The following is a 19,170-nucleotide window of genomic DNA, read 5'->3' on the forward strand; positions in this document are numbered from 1 at the left end:
AATTTTTCTATACATATTTTCTGTGTTCTATAAAACTTGCCCATCACTTGAAAATATTTTCCTTGCTTGATTTAGAGATGAAAACAACCATATTTCATTGCCTATTTCATTGCTCTTTGATTTTAAAAATTGTTTCTACAGTTAATGTCTTCTATAATCAGTTATTTTTTATAACCCTTATGAAAGGAGTTTATATTTTACTAGGAAAAGATGATAAGACAGACTTAACATATGAAATGTGTACTCGGACTAAAGAACACTCGGCTTTGGGCAGTGGAAATGGAAGAAGAGGAATGATTCTTAAAAATTGAATATTCCCACTGATTTTAAGAAATATAATGAAATCACATCCCTCTAATAATTAAGCATTATTAAGCAAGTTCTGGTATGGCTTGTGGGTACAAAGATATAAATTCAGCTTATTTGTGAGATACTTTTCTGTCTCAGGCATGAAGTAAAGAAGGCTTTTTCTTTACTCTCTGCTAAGGGATAGCTAGCAGGTCTTACTCAGGTTTTGATTTTGATTTGATTTTCGCTTGCTTGGTTTTTTCCCCCCTAAAGCAACGGTGAGTCTTTAAAACAAATAATAACAAAGTCAGAGGAACTAAACTAGGAGTGAATCTCTGAATCTGGGTGATGAGTAGAGGACTGGGCATTTATAGTCTTAATCTAAAGTGTCATGGTATTTTCCATAAAATACTTACATAGGGTTGAAAGTTGACCACATAATCTTGGGTGTAACCTGTTGTAAAGGTGTGACCAGGATTCTTTTCCTCTATAGAAGTTGGATGGGCACTTGGGATCGGAAGCCTTTCGCATTCTGTTCCATCACTGCCCGTGGAGAAGAGATTCAAGCAGAGAGATTCTCAGATGTAGGGGGAGAGGCAGGCGGGATGAGTTTCGAAAGGTGATTCTCCTAAATATTACTCCCTCCTCAACTAAGAATCTGTGTTCATTCACTCAGTAGTTTCCAGTCAGGTGGAATTAGGGAGAAAAATACTGTTTTTCAAAGGATTTTTCTAAAGGTGGATAAGCAGCTAATCTACAGAACCAGATTCTTGGTTAGGCAGTCCCATGGAAGGAGGGGTGTTGGAAGGTCTTGCTGCTCTTATCTCTGGCTCGCTTCTGTATGGGATTATTTGATTAAAATTTTATGATGTATTCAATATTTCCTGGTCAGTTATTTTTCTTTCTCACTTATGGTGTTTTTTTGCTCATAACCCAATTTATTGACCCTTTCTCTTATTGTTTGAGAATTTTGTGGCAAAACTATGGTAGTTATCCTTGCTATTGGAATTCCCCATATTTTCTATCATTTCCATTTTTTTCCTTGCCTGTCAGTTGAAATTGGTCCTGCTTATGTGTGTGGAGAATGGCTGTTATCTTTTTCCATATGGCTATCTGTTTATCTCCAAAGTACTTACTATATGAAGTTTCTATGTGCATTTTTTTCTGTTTTCTACTTTGTTCCATTGGCCTATAGGTAATTCATGTTTTAATATTTAGTAATTGTGGCTCAAGCCCTTCTTTTTGAGGCTTCTCCTGGCTGTTCTTGCTCATTTGTCTTTCCAAAGGAACTTTATAATCAACTTGTTTAGCTTTAGGAGGGAAAAAAAACCTGATGGCATGTTCATTGGGATTCCATTTAATTTATAAATGAACTTAGGGGGAACTAATATTTTTATAATGTTGAATTTATATCCAAGAATATAGTATGCCTTTTAATTTATTCAAGTCCACTTTTTGGTCATTCAGGACATTAAAATTTTCCTTATATAGTTTTAGATATGTGTTAGGTTGTTAGTTATGTAGTTAACTTTTATTGTTCTTCCATTGTAACATTTAACTGGTTTTTGTTTGTATATAGAAATGCTATTGATTTTATTGGTTATGTAACCTGATACTATTATAAAAATTTCTTGCAGATTATATGTGTTTCCATTGGTTTTTTGGGGTTTTCAGATTTACATAATTATATCCTTTGGAAATAGAGACAGCCTTTCCTTTTTTTCCAACTACTATGCCTCTGACTGCTTTCTTCTATATAATTGTATTACCTAACACCTCCAACACAATGTTAAATAAGAACTGTGACTATAAAAAGGTTACATAATGCTTAATAATGAGTTTCTGTATTTTGAAGGTAAAATTTTTTTAGTTTAATTCCATTTTTGGAAATGGAAACTGTACTATTTGGCTAACTCATTGAATGTATTTATAACCAGAATCATACAGATTATAGGATATATTATGTGTCAGTGGAGTTTATATGTCTGTGCAATTCACATGTGTTCTACAGTTCTTCCCGCTGGGGGGCTTGGTAGGATACCTATACCCGTAGTGCCGTTGGAAGTGGTGCCTCTTCTTAAGATAACTGGGAGAGTATCTGTCTCTTCTGTCTCCACTTGAAGATTTCTCTATTACCCCACCATCTCATTCTCCCTTCTCCCTACTCAGGTGATCTCATGACTTTGGGGAAGTAAATCTAGTTACTTTTCTTTTAAAAATGGAGGACCTTGAACCACAGATATATATCTGATATGTGTGTTTGTCCAAGACTGCTGATTTGAAACTCATCCTTTTTAGAAGACTCAACAAAAACTCAGCTGGTATAGAAAGATTTCTATATTGATCATCTGGTGGGATTTTACTTGAAATATGCTAATATTTCTAAAATTTAAATTTCCACTAAAATACTTAATAGTGTTTTACTACTTAAAATGAGGCGTGATTATCTAATTTGTCATCTATTACCAGATTTACAGGAGAATAGCTTTGTCTCAGTAATTGTGTTGAATAATACAAAAGAAGAAAAAAAAATCAAATATCTATTAAATTCATGCAATGTGCTAGTGCTTTTACATTTTCTTTAATTTCATTAGATTAAAATGTACTAATGAGTGATCTAAAAGTTAATGCATAAAATGAAAAGAAATTAAAAGGAAAGATAAGAAAATCAAGATCATCTCTACATTTTCTACTGTAGTTCTTAAAGTAGTTTGAAGTTTTTTTTGCTTTTGTTCTTGTTTTTTAATTACAGAAAGAGGAAAGAAATCTAACTGCAATTGTACCCTGAAGGATTGAAGACCCTTCCCTTTGTTTGAACCTAAATAGTGGAAGTCTTATATATAGTAGAAAAAAATCGCTCTCTAGTAGTTTATTGGAAATACATGGAAAATTTAGGGATTCATCTTCTGATTGATAATTAATTAGTTCCACACAGTTTTAAAAATATAATTGACACACAACAGATATAAATAGGATACATAGGAAAAGGGGAAGAAGCAATTAATTATGACTGAAGACTAAATACATTAAAATATTCCAGTTTCAAATTTCTTTACCAGGTTGGTGATCATTCTCAAGGTGCTAATCCCTTCATTAGCGTAATAGACAATCTCCATTCCCAAAGAAACAATCTCATCCTGTGGATTCATCAGAATAAACTTTTACCAATCTGTCTGAAAATATGCCAGGAATAGTAATAGTGATTATAGGATGGGGGCAGGGAGAGTTGCTATTGATCGGATCCCTTTGGATAAAACGTCTCGCTTCACCTGAGCTGGAGGTTTTGACTAGGAGCTTCACAATCATTAGACTAGAGCCTTGCTTCTTAACCCAGAGCAGTTTTGCACACTCCTCACCCCTACATTTGACAACACATGGAAACATTTTTGTCCCAACAGAGAGAGGGTGTGATACTGGCATCTAGTGGTTAGAGGCCAGAGATGCTGCTAAACAAGACCCCCGCCCTCTCCCCAGACTACAATGTAAAATATCAGTGGTGATGAAGTGAAGACAGCCTGGATCAGAGTAATCAAAAATGGTGAACTTGTTGCCTTCTCTCCAATTACATTTGTAAGAGATAATGTGTGAATGCTTACGTGGCTGAGGAGGACACAGCAGGTGAGAGGGTAGTATTTTTCAGTGGTATTTATGTAAAATTAAATTACCTGGTTCATTTCCTTTTGCATTTAGTATTTCCTGCTTCTTTTAAGAAAACCATTTTTCTTAACATATACATTATGTAATGTGTGTGATAGACTTTTTAATGTTAATAAGACTATATAAAATAGGTATCATACATAGAGCATATGCTAAAACTTCCTTTATGAACGCTCTGCCTATTTAAATAATAAAAGATTAAAAACCACTTTAAGTAAATGTTCTCATCAATCTGGCTATCACAGATATGTTTGGTCTTTCCTTCCCTCCCTCATTCAGCAACTGTTTATTAAGTGCTAAGCATAGCCGTGGGCCCAGGGGAACATACTGATGCATGAGCTAGTCATGGTCCCTGTCTTCATGGAGCTTATTGTCTCTGTTATTAGGAAGGCAGGTAATCAAATGAGCAATAAAACAGTGTGGTAAGAGCTATGACAGAGATAGTACAGGCTGTGGAGGTGCCCCGCAGAGCCAAGGGCACTGACGTGTTAACAGCTGGACCATGATCACAGTATATGGAAATGCCAGGGCTTAATGTCAAAGAGATGTATTCAGAAGGCAATACTAAAACTTTTTGTAAGTTTGAACAGTTTGAACTATCGAAATCCATTTTAATTTTATATAAATTGAGAATTTCTCTTTGTGCAATGGAAGTGAATGAGAAGGGTAAGATGGCGCAGGATGACAGTATCTTAATTAAATATTAATTGAGATCACATATTTGTGTTCTTTATATCAGCTATTTTGTTTCTACTTATTCATCACAACTGTGATTTTTAAATACATGTTACAAATACTCAAAAACTATCAGTACTGGGGCAATATCTTAGGTGCTAGGTGCTGTGAAAGTTAAAAAAGAGCTGAAAATACTAAGATGTTTATAATGTATTTATGTATATGTTTCATGTAACATTTAATGAAGCATTAATATGTAAAGGACTTCTTAGAAAAATGCTTGGTACATACCAAACATATTTTTATATATTGGCCTCTGTGTTATTTTTGTCACTGTAGGGAGCGTTTGAAAAGAACATATAAGCCAGCCTGATAACGTGTGGAAATATACATATTTATGCAGAAAGAATTAAACATATTTTTAAGTCGTGCTGTGGAACAATTGAAGGGAAATTAAGGGTGAGGGTGGAGTGTTTGCAAAATCAGATATCCTGAATTCTCATGACACCAAGTGGATTGGGATCATTTATTTACCCTCTTTAAAGCTCAACTCATTATTGTTGGCATTCTCTTTAAGAGTAGTTGATCTACTTTTGTTAATCTTCTCAAGGTTCTTTAATGATAGTTCCTTTTTAGTGATTCCGTATTTCCTTCCCCGGTAGGTCCTCACCCCTCAGCAGCCCCCTGCTGCCAGACTAGTGGGAGAAGGGGTGTAAAATGCAACTTCTCTTCTGAGTGGCTGCTTCATTTAAAAACATATTTAAATTTTTGTTTTTGTGGGATTGAGTTTTAAAAAAAGAAAGTTAATGTTCTCTGCACATTGTAGTTTCTTCACTATCTTAGTACTCATCTGACTCATTTTTCATTCTTTTTATAACTTTGTTTGCAAGTTAATTCTTTAAAAGCTCTGCCAGAGGCAATGATTGGTGCTCTCGTAGTTAATTCAACTTTCCATCCTCCTCTAAATCATTGGCTAGATATGAATAGTCTTTAAAATGAATTGTGAGATTTAATCAGTGTAATGCAATGGAATAATGATGTGCTTCTGCAGATGCATTATGCTCATTACAGTGCATGAATGTTGAGATCTTCAGCAGTTTGATGCCATTTTGTCATCTTTCCAGGCTGAAGTAAACATATTTCATGCACCTGCTTCCTTAGTTTTCTTTAAGGTTTATCATTTTGCCTCTTTCTTTATATTCCGTGTATGAATATATATTTACATTTTGAGACATGATTTGTGTTTCATTATGATAATGAAGCAACACAATCTACATAAAAATAAATGTATATAGTAAAGTACTGCATTTTGATCTCCTTGGGGCTAAGGTCCAGGACCTTATTTTTTATCCCCAAATGACCCAGCAGCAAGCCCTTAGCAGGCACATAACTGAGGAATGAGTAGACCTTTTGTAATGTCAATTTGTTGCTCACGTTATTCTAGCATTGACCATAGGGAGCCCTTTTAAGTTGATTCCAGTGTAATTTTGATATGATCCCACCTATTTTTTTTTTTTTTAAAGAACTGTCTTATTTTCTGTTATAGAACATGCTTGCCACTCATCTGGTATTTCCCTGGGTGAATCCTAGAGCAATCAGTCATTTCTCCAAGGAGCCTGGCTCCCTTTAACAGAGGTACTAGAAACTTAAGATCTGGATGCCAGGAGTGCTACTGGGATTTCTCTGCTTCTAGGTCCTCTTACTGGATAAAACCAGGAAATGTGTATGTGCATACTAACTCATGTGTGGCCACATATCTGTATTATTTCTGTATCTGCCTATCTCTCTGTGTTAAAATAGGTGTGAATTGATACCGGCATATCCTGTTTAATCCACCACAGATTCAGTCTAGTCTTCCCCTTTTGCTTATTTGTAATTTCTTTCTCTGGGTGTGAGAAACCTAACTCTCATTATCTGTAGTAGATTGACTTGTTCTGTCAACCCTGGTGGACATAGAAAAGTGAGTTAGAATTGCTAGCACATACACCTATGAAAAACCAACTTAGCAACTAGAATTCAGTAGTTGTGCACAGTTCTTTCTGTCTTTGGCTTTACAGTAAGCAGTGTTTTGGCCTGTTTTCCAGAGTTACTTAGGTCACCTCCTTTTTTTCTTTATACTCTTCAGTGATGTTATGTCATACCCTTATAATGTTGTTATATTCGTTTGTCACAGTCTGCAGTTCATTCTGGGTTCCCTGGTATTCTGGTAAATTCACTATTATTGTTTTTAAAGTTCACATGCAATAAAGTTTACTCTTTGGGTGTGTAGGTTTGGGGGATTTGGCTAAATGAATAGAGTCAGTTATCTACCATCACAGTACCATACAGAATATTTCAGACACTTTGGGAATTTCCTCTTTAGCCTCTTTGTGATCAGTCACGCCCCCACCAATCCTTGGCAACCACCGATCTGTTTTCTGTCCCTGCAGTTTTGCCTTTTCCAAAATCCTGTACAGATAGGAATTAAACAACCGGTGGCCTTTTGGGTTTGGCTTCTTTCACTTGGCAAAATATGTTTGAGGTTCATATTGTTGCACGAGTCAATATTTCATTCCTTTTTATGGCCTAATAGTGTTCCATTTTATGGCTGTACCAAAGTTTGTTTATCCATTAACCTATTTAAGGACATCTGGATTGTTTCCAGGTTTTGGTGGTTAATAATAAGCTGCAATAACTATTCACATTAACTATTCATGTCTAGGATTTTGCATGAACATAAGATTTCAGTTCACTTGGGCAAATACCTGGGATTGGAATTGCTAGGTCATTTGGTAAGTGTGAGTGTAATTATTTAAAAACAAACAAAAAAACCTTTCAAACTGTTTTCCAAAGTAGCTGCAACATTTTGCATTTCCGTTAGCAGTGAATGATATTTCCTGTTGCTCTGTACCCTTACCAGTATTTGATTTAATTAGTTTTAAAAAAAATTTTATTTTAGGCATTCTAAGACATGTGTAGTGATACCTCATGTGATTGTAATTTGTGTTTCCCTAATGACTAGTGATGCTGAGCATGTTTTCACATGGTTATTTACAATCTGTATATCCTCTTTGGTGAAAGGTCTCTTAGATCTTTTGCCCTTTTTTTTTTTGTTTTTTCTTTTGGCTTGCTTGTTTTCTTATTGTTGGGTCTTAAGACTTCTTTATATATACTGCATACAAGTCCTTTAACAGATATGTAACCTTTCCAGATATTTTCTTCCAATCTGTGGCTTGTCTTTCGTTTTCTTAACAGTATCATTTACAGAACAGAAGTTTTAAATTTTGATAAAGTCCAATTTATCAGTTTTATCTTTCATGACTCGTGCTTTTAGTCAGCTGAAAACTCTTTGGCAAACCTCAGGTCATGCAGATGTTTTCTTCCAGGAGGGTTACAGCTTTCTATATATATTATGACTTGGTCTTTCCATTCATTTCTACCTGTAAGTAGCATTCTTGTCTGTTTCATCCTTTTTTTTAACATATAACATATCTTCCAGGTCATTAGCTTGCTATCCATGCTTAACACTTCTGAGTTTTGCCTATAGTCTCACAAGCTACTTGTATCCTTACTATTTATACTTAATACTTCTTATGGTTTTCATCCATCCAAATATTTTTCTTGTTGTCCATTGAAGAACTTAATATTCTCAAATAATGAAATCAGAGCACATCACAATATTTGTCCAAGTTACTACTGTGAGAAATTGTTGGACTATCACAAATGCCTTTTGTGTGCTCTTATAGCATATTGCTGCCAATTAAATGTGTCTTCTACTAGGATGATAAGACAAGATTTTTGTGTTTTTTATTTTCAAATCAATTATTCATTGTGTATTAAGAGATTAAGAGGTCAAAAGCTTTCTTACTTGTGTGTGTGTGTGTGTGTGTGTATTATTGGCAGTAAGAGAAGTAATCATAAGATGAATTGGTTCTTTGAAATGTAAATATTTGTTCTAAGTGTTTTTGGCTTCAAGTGGCTTATATATAAACAGATGTCCTAAGATGTCTGCAAATGTAGTTCTAAAAGTTCTAAAAGCAGTGCTTAATAAAAGTTAAAAAAGGAAAAAAAGACAAATGAGTTCATCAGATAGAAAAAAATGTTGAATACTGGAGGTCATACATCACTTCTAGAGAAAAAAATAATAAAAATAAGCCAGGATTAATAATAACAAAAGCAATGGTAATAATATTGATGATCCTAATAATGCTATTTATTGAGCACTTATTACATCCTAGGAGCTGTGTTAAACTACCACTTATATCCATCATTAAATTTAATAGATAACCTAGCACTGTCTTGTTTTCTTTGCATTGCACACGAGGATACCATGCAGCTTGGCTGAGTTGCCTTTTGGGGACTGTCTGCAAGTATAGATCAAACTCTGTGCCTTCGTAATTGTCTTCAAACAGCTACTTCTGGCTCTATACACACTGAATTTCTGGACTACTATGATGATGAGAAAGAAAAGTTATAGGGTTACCCTGACTTATCCTAAAATCTCAAGTATTAAAGTTCTTATTTACTGTCATTGCATGGCCACCAGCCCTAGCAATCTTCTGCTCATATTCACCACCCGTTGACCTGGGCTCTCCAAGTACCACAGTGGAGCCTTAAAGAATAAAAACATACTCCTTTTCTGCTTCATACTTTCTATTAGCACCTGTTTCTCACTGCCTTTAGGGCTCTGATTTTACATGTCCTCTTAGCCTCATTTTGCCTCTTCATACATTTTTTATGCTTCTGTTACCCATTTCTATAGATACATCAGGGTGCTTTAGGGTATGGTCCTGACTTCCTAGAATTTTTTTCAGTTGGCACCATTCCATGGCAACTTCTCATACATACTTCAAGACCCTGCTCAAATATTTCCTTCCCATGAGGTTCTTTTTGACGTGTGCTCTCTTCCTCACCGCATCCCAAGCAGACTTAATTGATTTTTCTTCAGATGCGCACCGTATTTTCACTTACAAATTTATATTTTCCACGTGGCTCTTAAGTTTCTCAAGTGTAAAGTCCCTGTGTTTTTCCCCCTTTGTTTTTAATCCTCTTTGCCTAGCATAACCATCATTCCAGAAGAAGTTGATTAATCTTCCCTCCTTGTCCTTCCCTCTGTTCGGACCCTCACCCCATAAAAATGACGCTTGATTTTCTCCCTGTTTATATTGTCTTTATTTTTCTTAAAATCTAGATCGTGGTTTTCAAACTTTTTTTTAATTGAAGTATAATTGGTTTACAATGTGTCGATTTCTGGTGTAGAGCATAGTGATTCATTTCTACATATATATATACACATATATATTCCTTTTCATATCCTTTTTTATTATATAGCATTGCAAGATATTAAATATAGTTCGTTGTGCTATACAGTAGGATCTTGTTGTTTATCTATTTTATATGTAGTAGTTAGTATCTGCAAACCGCAAACTCCCAATTTATCCCTTTCCCCCCGATATCCATAAGTTTGTTTTCCATGTCTGTGAGTCTGTCTCTGTTCTGCAGATAAGTTCATTTGTGTCCTTTTTTTTTTTTTAAAGATTCCACATATAAGTGATATCATATGGTATTTTCCCTTCTCTTTCTGACTTACTCAAACATTTTTTTAAAGTGGTATCCTTTCTCCAAATGAAAACTTGTGTACAATGTGCTTGCACCCACACCCTCACAAATACAAAGGTACAAGTGGGGAGCGTGGACGTCCCTATTCTGCTCCTGGCACTTCCTAGGGAACTCGTAGGGCTCTAAGTAGTAAGGTTTGAAGATCACTGGTCTTACTGCTGCGTCTGCATTTGAGTCCTTCCAAATCATTCTTCACATTGTCTCAGGACAGGTCTTTCTAAAACACAGATCAAATTATTTCTCATGTTTAAATTTTGCTAATGAGTCTGCATCGCCTTACCTCACATGCGAGCCGCTTGGGAGCTAAGGGTGTCTTTCTCACCTTTGTGTCCTTAGTACCAGGTGTGACTAGTACCTGGTATGACCCAGGCTTCATGTGCGGTAGCTGGGTGCTCCGTGAGTGTGGAAGGTAGTGAGGGCACTTGGCGTGGTCACCTGTCTTCTTCATTCTCCTGGCCGTGCTTTACTCAGACTGGCAGTGCCAGCCTTCCTCTTACTCAGATCGCTTCCATTTTCAGGCCCAGCCCAAATCCTAACTCCCTATTTCAAAGCTATCCTTAGCTTTAGCAGCCTTCATCAGTTTACCTTTCTTGGATTTCTAAAGCATTTTATTGTGATTATGAAGAACAGCATGCTTAGTGTACTGTATTTATTTAGTGAACTTTTTTTTGGTTACTACTTCATGGTATAACCTCTGCCTGGGTAATCCTAGCAAAAAAAAAAAAAAAAAAAGAAGAAGAAGAAGAAGAAGAAAGAGAAAATTCATAAATAGTTTCAAGGGTACTTGACCCAGTTCTGAGATATATAATTTGGGTTTCTAAATCATCCAGAGGTTATTATTTTAAGTTCATTTTATTTTTATATTATTTTAAGTGCTTGAGTACAGTTGTGTGTCAAGACAGATCTGCCTTTGTTCTTCAACATGTTGTTGGTTGAAAAATAAATCTTTGTTTTTTTGTGTCTTCTGAAACCAAAATTGGTGTTGAGTCAGCTCACAGCCTGCAGATCAAATAGAAATCTTTGAAAAAGTGCATGTAATGAATTAAAAGTATTAGGTGTGATTTTTTTTACCATGGGTGATTTCCAGGTTCTTGTTGGGAAAGAGGAAAAAATAAAGTTTTATACTCTTAATTGACCTTCTGTTGATATAGTATACTTCCTGTGTTCTCTCTTCCTTGTGTATTTTTCAGTAAATGTATTTCTTCTGTTATTTTCAGAATTGTTTATAATTACATTTCATGTGAGAGCAGTTTTCTTACAAAAAAACCAGAATGCTAACTAGGAAAAAATGTATTTCATTTCTTGAAAAGTAACTAGCAAAACTTACATTACCAAGTGCTTATTATGTTCTTATTTAGACTTGAAGACATTTGTTTATTCTTCAGTATATTTTTCATTTCTCTCATTGCTCTATGGCCTTTAATAAACCAACTTGTTTTTGATAAACTGAAATGATCTCTGCTTAGAATTAGGAATAAATATCCTCAACCATTTCTTGCAGGAAGACTTTTCTCTGAGACATGTATACTGTTATATTTTATATTTTTGATGTTACTGGAGAAGGAAAAGTGGATACTGTGTCTTTAATGGAAAGCAAAAGGTTATCTTTCTCTGGCCTTTGTGTGTATGTGCTGATGTGGTTGTAGGCAGCCAGACAGGCAATGTGTGCGGAGAGACTGGGGAACCGGCTGCGGATCGATAGACGTGGTGTGAAGTGAATTAATGCGAGGCCGGCCGTCTGTCTGTCATGAGGATTGTGGGGAATGCGGGGCGGTGTGGTCAGTCACCGCAGAGATCTGCTTCCAATAAATTCAAGCCCGCTGCCTGAAAATAAATGCTAGATACGCACATACTCCCTTCCTGATGGTGAAATTTTATTTTATTCAAAGTAAATGCACATATCAGATTCTTGCCTCGCGTACTTTAATTGGACCACTGGAAAACCGCGTTGTGAAAAACTGATGAGATAATACATGCTGTTTTTTTAGATCCACTTTTCAGTCTCAGTGGAAATCTGTATCGCAGTGGGAATAAGAAATATAATTTTTGCTAATATTTGTAAATATTATGGTATACATCTTTCTGATTCTTAAGAATATTGTCTATCATTTCCATCTAATCTTCAATAAAATAACAAAATTATAATGAACTCAAATGATTTTATGTTGTAATACTGGTTAAAGGGCTGTGCTTTAAATGTTAAAGTATTAAAATTTAGTATTTAATCTTTGGTGGTTAAATTAATCACATGACACTGAAATCTTCTGAGTTCATGTTATTAATCATTACTCAGTTATTATTATCCAGTAGGAAAAAAAAGGTTTATAAAGGTCATTTACAAGCGTTTTAATGATAAATTTTATAATAATGTACCTGATTTTACAGGTGGGAAGAGGCAGGTGCAGTTTTATTTCCTTAATTTTGAAAACTGTATTTCCATATTTATATGAAAAAAAAATGTTCTCCTAAAATGATTGAAAATATCACACACAAACAGGAAAGATGTCTGTGTACATCCTTCACAATGAGTAGTGGTCTGAGTATTTAGAAATCGAGATGGCTGGAAGGTCTCACCAGAGCCCTCCCTGCCCACTGTTTCTTACTCCTGCTGCTGCCACAGCCCAGCCTCCCCCTTCCCCTGCTGTGTCCAAACTTACTCATGCTTGTTTTCTGCTCCATTCCCTTTTTCCTCTTATTTTCCTCCTGATTCACAGTGCTAACCCATTTATAGATGCCTACTGTCTAGCATAATGTACATTCATTTTTTTTTAATTTTGTGAAATCCGAATTTGGGGACTACCTGGTTGTTTAAGTACCTCATATTTTTCAGTTAATTTTTTGTATCTTTTTTATTGTATCTCTTCATCATCTCATTCTTGTACCTTTTCATTGTATATCTTTCAGCAAAGCATGCTTACTATTATTTTATCGTATGTTTAGATAACATAATTTGTGTCATGGGTTTGAAGGTATTGAGTTCTATTCAAGATGTATTTATTAAATATGAGATATTCTTTACTGTCAGATATTTTGTGGATATTCAGAAAGTAAATGTCTTAGATGTTATGGCATAGCCTGACAGATGAGCTCACTTACATCAAGTATGTAAAAAAGTAGCAAATTATCACTGTGTGATTAATTCACAGTGCTTATAATGTTGATTATTGATATGCAAGAAACTGAAGCTTCCGTGTAGGTATCTTAATATATGTCTCAAGGTATATTTCATTATCTTATTGATAGTGGATAGTGATGAAGTGACTTTTATGTTTCAAGAAGCTTAGCTTTTTCATACTAAGAAGAAAGTAAAACTTTTTTTCTGGTCTTCGTGTTTCATTGAAAATAGCATTGTATTCTGGCATAATCCTCAATTCTCTTTAGTGACAGTGATGTAATACATTCTGTTGTATCTTTTTTTAAAGTTAGGTTTATTGTATAATTTATATATAGTAAAATTCACTCTTTTTAGTGTACAGTTCTGTGAGTTTTAAACAAATGTGGATAGTCGTATTTCCACTCCCACAATTAAGATTCAGTTATTTTCATTATTATAAAATATTTGCTCTGACCATTTTGTAATGAGTCCTCTACCACACCTTGAGCCTCTGGCAGCCACTGGTTTGATTTTTATCCTATAGTTTTGCCTTTTGCAGAATCTCCTGGAATGTCTGCCTATAATCATAAGATAGTAATACAACACATGACTGAATGCTGTGGAGATTAGAAATATTGAAGTTATGGATGGGCTTTTAAAAAATATTATTATTCCTTTTATTTGCAGTTAACGAGTACTATTTTTAGAAGGATTAAATACTGGCTTTCACTCATCTCTGACCGTAGCTTTATGGTCCAAAAGTTCCAGAGGAGAAGCTTCTATCATTTCCTTAGAACAGTCTGTTAAAATTCGTTATAAATCATCTGTGCCATTTGGTTTTGAGAGTTGATTGTAGTAATTTGGTCTTTCCATGCTCAGTATCTCTCACATTTATATCTTCCAATAAGGGTTTGGAATCTTAAGTATTTTGTGTTACCATCCCACGCCCAGTCTGACTGAAGTTAAGATATTTAGCTGATCCTTAAAAAATGAAACATATATAATTTTAAAGTAACCAACTTAATCTTTTTTTTTATTATTGGTAACAAAATAACCCAGATAATCTGACTGTTAAGAACTAATGGAATAAATTACAAATATGGTCAAAATCAAGGATATAGTTTAATTTTTTTAATTAATTCCTTCCAGCTATGAGAAAAGCCTTCATGGTGAATTTTGTTTTCTTGCTGCATAGATGTTCCATGTGGCCCCTTTTCTCCCTATTTTCTTCAGCTATGTGGCAGAAATGGCATCAAAAGAGTACATGGAAGTCGTGTGGATTTCTTGGTTGATCTGGAATGGTAGCAAAGCAGACTTTTAAGAAACAACTTCATTGAGATATAATTCACAAGCCATTCAATTGACCCTTAAAACTGTACAATTCAGCGGTTTTTAGCATATTCACAGAGTTGCGCCACCATCACCACAATTTCAGAACATTTTCATCACACCAAAAAGAAGCTATCTACCCATTAGTATAACTCCCCGTTTTTCCCCAGTCTGCCCAGTCCGAAGCAGCCACAAATGTACTTTCTGTCTCTCTAGATTATCCTATTCTGGACACTTCATAGAAATGGAGTCATACAACACGTGATGTTTTGTGACTGGTTTCTTGCACTCTGTGCTTCGTTTTCTTGTACTGCTGATCAGTATTCCATTGCGTGACTGTATCACGATTCTCTCTCTATTCATCAGCAAATTGTGATAAATTTATACATTTGTTCAGTCGATGGACATTCAGATTACTTACACACTCTGGCTCTCATGAGAAATGCTACTGTGAACGTTCGTATACGAGTCTTTGTGTGGTCATATGTTTTCATTCCCTGGGGGTGGAATTGCTGGGTCATATGATAACTCTATGTTTGACCTTTTCAGGAACTGCTCGACTGTTTACTGTTGAGGGTTGAGAGTGCCTTATGTAGCGAGGTCCTAGTCCCTTGTTGAATATGTGATTTGTGACTCTTCTTCCAGTCTATAGCTTATCTTTCCATCCTCTTAATAGTCTCTTTTATAGAGCAAAAGTTTTTAATTTTAATGAAGTCCACTTTACCAGTTTTCCTGTTTATGGATTGTGTGTTTGGTGTCAAGTCTGGCCTCGGGTATCAAAGATTTTTCTCCTACTTTTTTTTCCTTGAAAGTTTTATAGTTTTACTTTCTACATTTAAGTCCATGATTTATTTTGAGTTAATTTTTGTAAAAGGTGTAAGCCTTAGGTCAAGATTCATACTTTTGTCTTTGGTTGGCCAGGTATAGCAGCCCCCTTGTTAAAGAGACTATTTGACTCCCTTGCTCTGCTTTTGCATATATGTCAAATATCATTTTGCATGTTTGTGGTTGTCTTTTTCTGGTTTTCTATTCTGTTCCATTAACCTAAAGCCACATAGTTTTAATAACCTTATATGATAAGTCTTGAAATGGAGCAGACTGGTATATTCCTAACTTCCCCCACCCCCCAAATTCTTTAAGCTATTCCAGTTCCTTTGTCTTTCCATATAATTTTAGAATAATTCTGTCTATATGAACAAAAATATTGTGCTGGGATTTTGCTGGGAATTACATTAAACCTGTATGTAGAATATTGACATCTTTACTATGTAGAATATTTCAACTTACGAGCATGGTATGTTTCTCCATTTCATTTATTTAGGTCTCTTTGATGCTTCATCAGTATATTTTGTAGGTTTCAGCATACAAGTCCTGTATATGTTCTTTTAGATTTACATCTAAGTATTTCAGTCTTTTTGAGCCATTGTTAGTAGTATTTTTTTTATATTTAGGTGTCCACATGTTTGTTGCTGGCATATAGAAATATAATTTAAAATAGAATTTTTTGTATTATGCAGACTTGCTAGACTCACTAATTCAGTTTTGTTTTGTTTTGTTTTGTTTTTTGTAGATTCCCCTAGATTTTCCATGTAGACAGTTATTTTTTTTTCCTTGACTAGGATTACCTCATCCATTCCAAACTGTATGTGTTTTCTTTTCTTGCTTTATTTCCAAAGGTATGTTAAGTGGCGGTGTGGACAGCTTTGCTTCGTTCTTGATCATAGGAGGAAAACATTCAGTCTTTCACTGATACGCAGAAAGTTAGCTGTAGATTTTTAGTAGATCCTCTTTATTAAGTTGAGCAAGTCCCCTTCTCTCCTCGATTCCTATTTTTCTGAGTTTTTTGAAATCATGAATTGATGTCAAATTTTGTCAAGTTATTGACATGATCATATGATTTTTTTTTCATCTTTAGTCTGTTAAAATTTTGGATTACATTGATTGATTTTTGAATATAGAACCAGACTTACATTCCTGGAAGAAATCTCACTTGGTCATGGTGTATAATTCTTTTTATATGTTGTTGAATTGTACTTACATGTTAAGGATTTTTGAGACTATATTCATGAGAGATATTGATCTCGCATGTAGTTTTATTTTTTGTTTGTTTGTTTGTACAGTTGAACATTGAACAACGTGGTTTTGAACTGAGTGGGTCCACTTGTATGTGGATTTTTTTCAATAGTAAATACTACAGTACTACCTGATCCATGGTTGGTTGAATCCACAGATACAGAGGACTACAAGTTATATGTAGATTTTCAGCTATACAGAGAGTTGGCACCCTAACCTCTATGTTGTTCAAGAACTGTATTTTCTCTTTTTTTTTTTTTTTTTCTGCCAGGAGATATAGGATTTTATAACCCTTACTTTGTTTTAAAAAGAACCAGTTTCAGTGTAGATCCTTGTTGGTCTTTCAGTGTTGGTTACTTTGAGATAGACACTTTTTCTCCTTAAGCTTTGTCCTAAAACACTGAATGCCTTCAGTTGAACAGTTACCTGGTACAGCCCAACAGCTCCATGGAGGACTTGGCAGTATTCCTACTCAGTATTACATGATCAGTGATTTCTCATGGTTATGCTCTGATGTTGTGTCATACCCCCTATCCTGCCATGAGGAACTCAGTCCCTGGAAGGACTTGGTGGTAAAAGGATATTGAGATTTGAAATCCAAAGACCTACATGTCACTACTGGTTCTTGAATTTACTAGCTGTGTTATGTTGAGCAAGTGCTTGATCTCATCTGATTAAATAAGATAAATTTAAGTGGATTTGTAAATTCATTACACAGAAGTATTTTCATGGAATCCCTTAACTGTACAGGAAAGGAAATACTAATGATAAATGATTATTACCATCTAAACTGTTCATTAATATCATTTCCCCGTTTCTCTGATTATTCCTAGAATTATCAGGTGTTGGGCAAGGAACAAGACTAAGAGATTTCAGAGATTTATACTTTGGTTTAATAATACGAAGTAATGATTTTTGATTTTATGCTTAAGAAATAAGTGTTTGGGAATGTGACATTTACCTTCTTCTCTTTGTGATTATTTTACTGATAGCCGTCTTTAATTAAGTAATTAACAATATTTTTCTAGTAATTCCCCATCTTTAAAATTTTATCTTGAAAACCCTACAACAGAAATGAAACCGTAAAGGGTAGCTTTATCACTTTGCAGTTATTGGGGACCATTGATTTAGCACTGTTCACTCTTTTGCTGGAGCAATACTGAATAAAGTGGTTGTACTAAAATGTGCTCTCCTCCCAAAATGTACGTTAGTTTTTTGTTTTTTTTTTAAACTAACTGTTGTGCTTCCCATTTGTTTTAGCTGGGGTCTCAGCAGAAGCCATGCAGACTATCACCACTGCTCCTGATGCTTCGGGGCCAGAAGCCAAAGTCCAGGAGGAAGAGCATGACCTTGTAGATGATGACATCACAACCGGTAAGCACAGATATCTTTAATGTAATCTGGATGAGCTTTGTCCCGTATTGGAAAATGCTTTTAGGTCATTTACAATGGGACTAAATATATCGACGGAAAGGATGGAAACTAGTACTGATGGAGTGTTTAGTTTTTTGAGACCCTTTAGTGTCCTTTTTGATCTCGAAGTAGAAAGAAGCAGAATTGTTTACTTGGTCCAAGTTTGTTCATTGTTGCTATAACAGTGAACCTGCTAGCTGTGCGTTTGATTTTCCGCGGTCCTTTTAATTCAGAGACTAGGATCATTACTAAAGCCTTAGAACATGTAGAAGAATACACTTACTGTGTTTTGAAAAGTTTTGCAATTATCATAGGGTAAAGTGAAAATACTGAAGTTGTAATAGCAATATATACGATATAGGCTACATAAGGAAACTTACACTCTTTGTACCTGTACTGTGGAAATGAATGCTGCTTTTTAGAGTTATTTACATTGTTTGGTTATTGAACATTCTTATCTGTATTATTTATCACATAATCAGTCATAAGGTAAAGTGTAGTAAAGCCATGCACTGCGTATGTTCAGCCTATCTTTCTATAGACTTGAAGCAGTTTCAATTACTGGACCTCCAAATACATTCACCTCAATTTCTTTCAATGCACAGAAGATAAAAACAACCTAGTATAAATATTTTATTGGTATTAAGAATGATAAACTCTTGTTTTTCATGCAGATGGTTAAAATGTAAAATCTGACCATATAAATCTATAATTATTGTGAAGCAAGAAATATTAACTTAATAGTAATCAATAATTTGAAAAGAAGCATGCCTAGAAAATAACAGTAAAATTTTCAACAAAAATTGAAGTGAGGGGAAAAAAAAGGAAAGTTGTTACCCCTCTTTTTCCTTTGAAAGCTCTGTGTGGAAGGTTTTTTGTTTTGGGGTTTTTTGTTTGTTTGTTTGTTTTTTTACTGTTATCACGTGAATGCCCTTAAATTTTTTTCACTGGGAAGAAGTTGAGGAAGCCTAATGATCTCCCTTGAAAATTTACAAAACCTGTATTAAAAACCTATAGATTTGTGCCACTGCTGCAGATAAGTC

At 34.8% G+C, this 19,170-nt stretch overlaps 1 protein-coding gene across 6 annotated transcripts in view; it reads left to right on the forward strand.

Annotated features, from left to right (window-relative positions):
- WDR7 (WD repeat domain 7) overlaps positions 1-19,170 on the forward strand; it is a 276,957-nt gene that overhangs the window by 91,965 nt on the left and 165,822 nt on the right. For all 6 annotated transcript variants that reach the window (XM_006182769.3, XM_006182770.3, XM_014557674.2 and 3 more), the window contains one exon: positions 17,975-18,088. In XM_006182769.3, the coding sequence (XP_006182831.1) occupies positions 17,975-18,088 (114 nt within the window). The remainder of the gene's footprint in view (positions 1-17,974; positions 18,089-19,170) is intronic.

The sequence above is a fragment of the Camelus ferus genome, chromosome 30 (assembly GCF_009834535.1).
Source record: "Camelus ferus isolate YT-003-E chromosome 30, BCGSAC_Cfer_1.0, whole genome shotgun sequence".
NCBI classification, from domain to species: Eukaryota; Metazoa; Chordata; class Mammalia; order Artiodactyla; family Camelidae; genus Camelus; species Camelus ferus.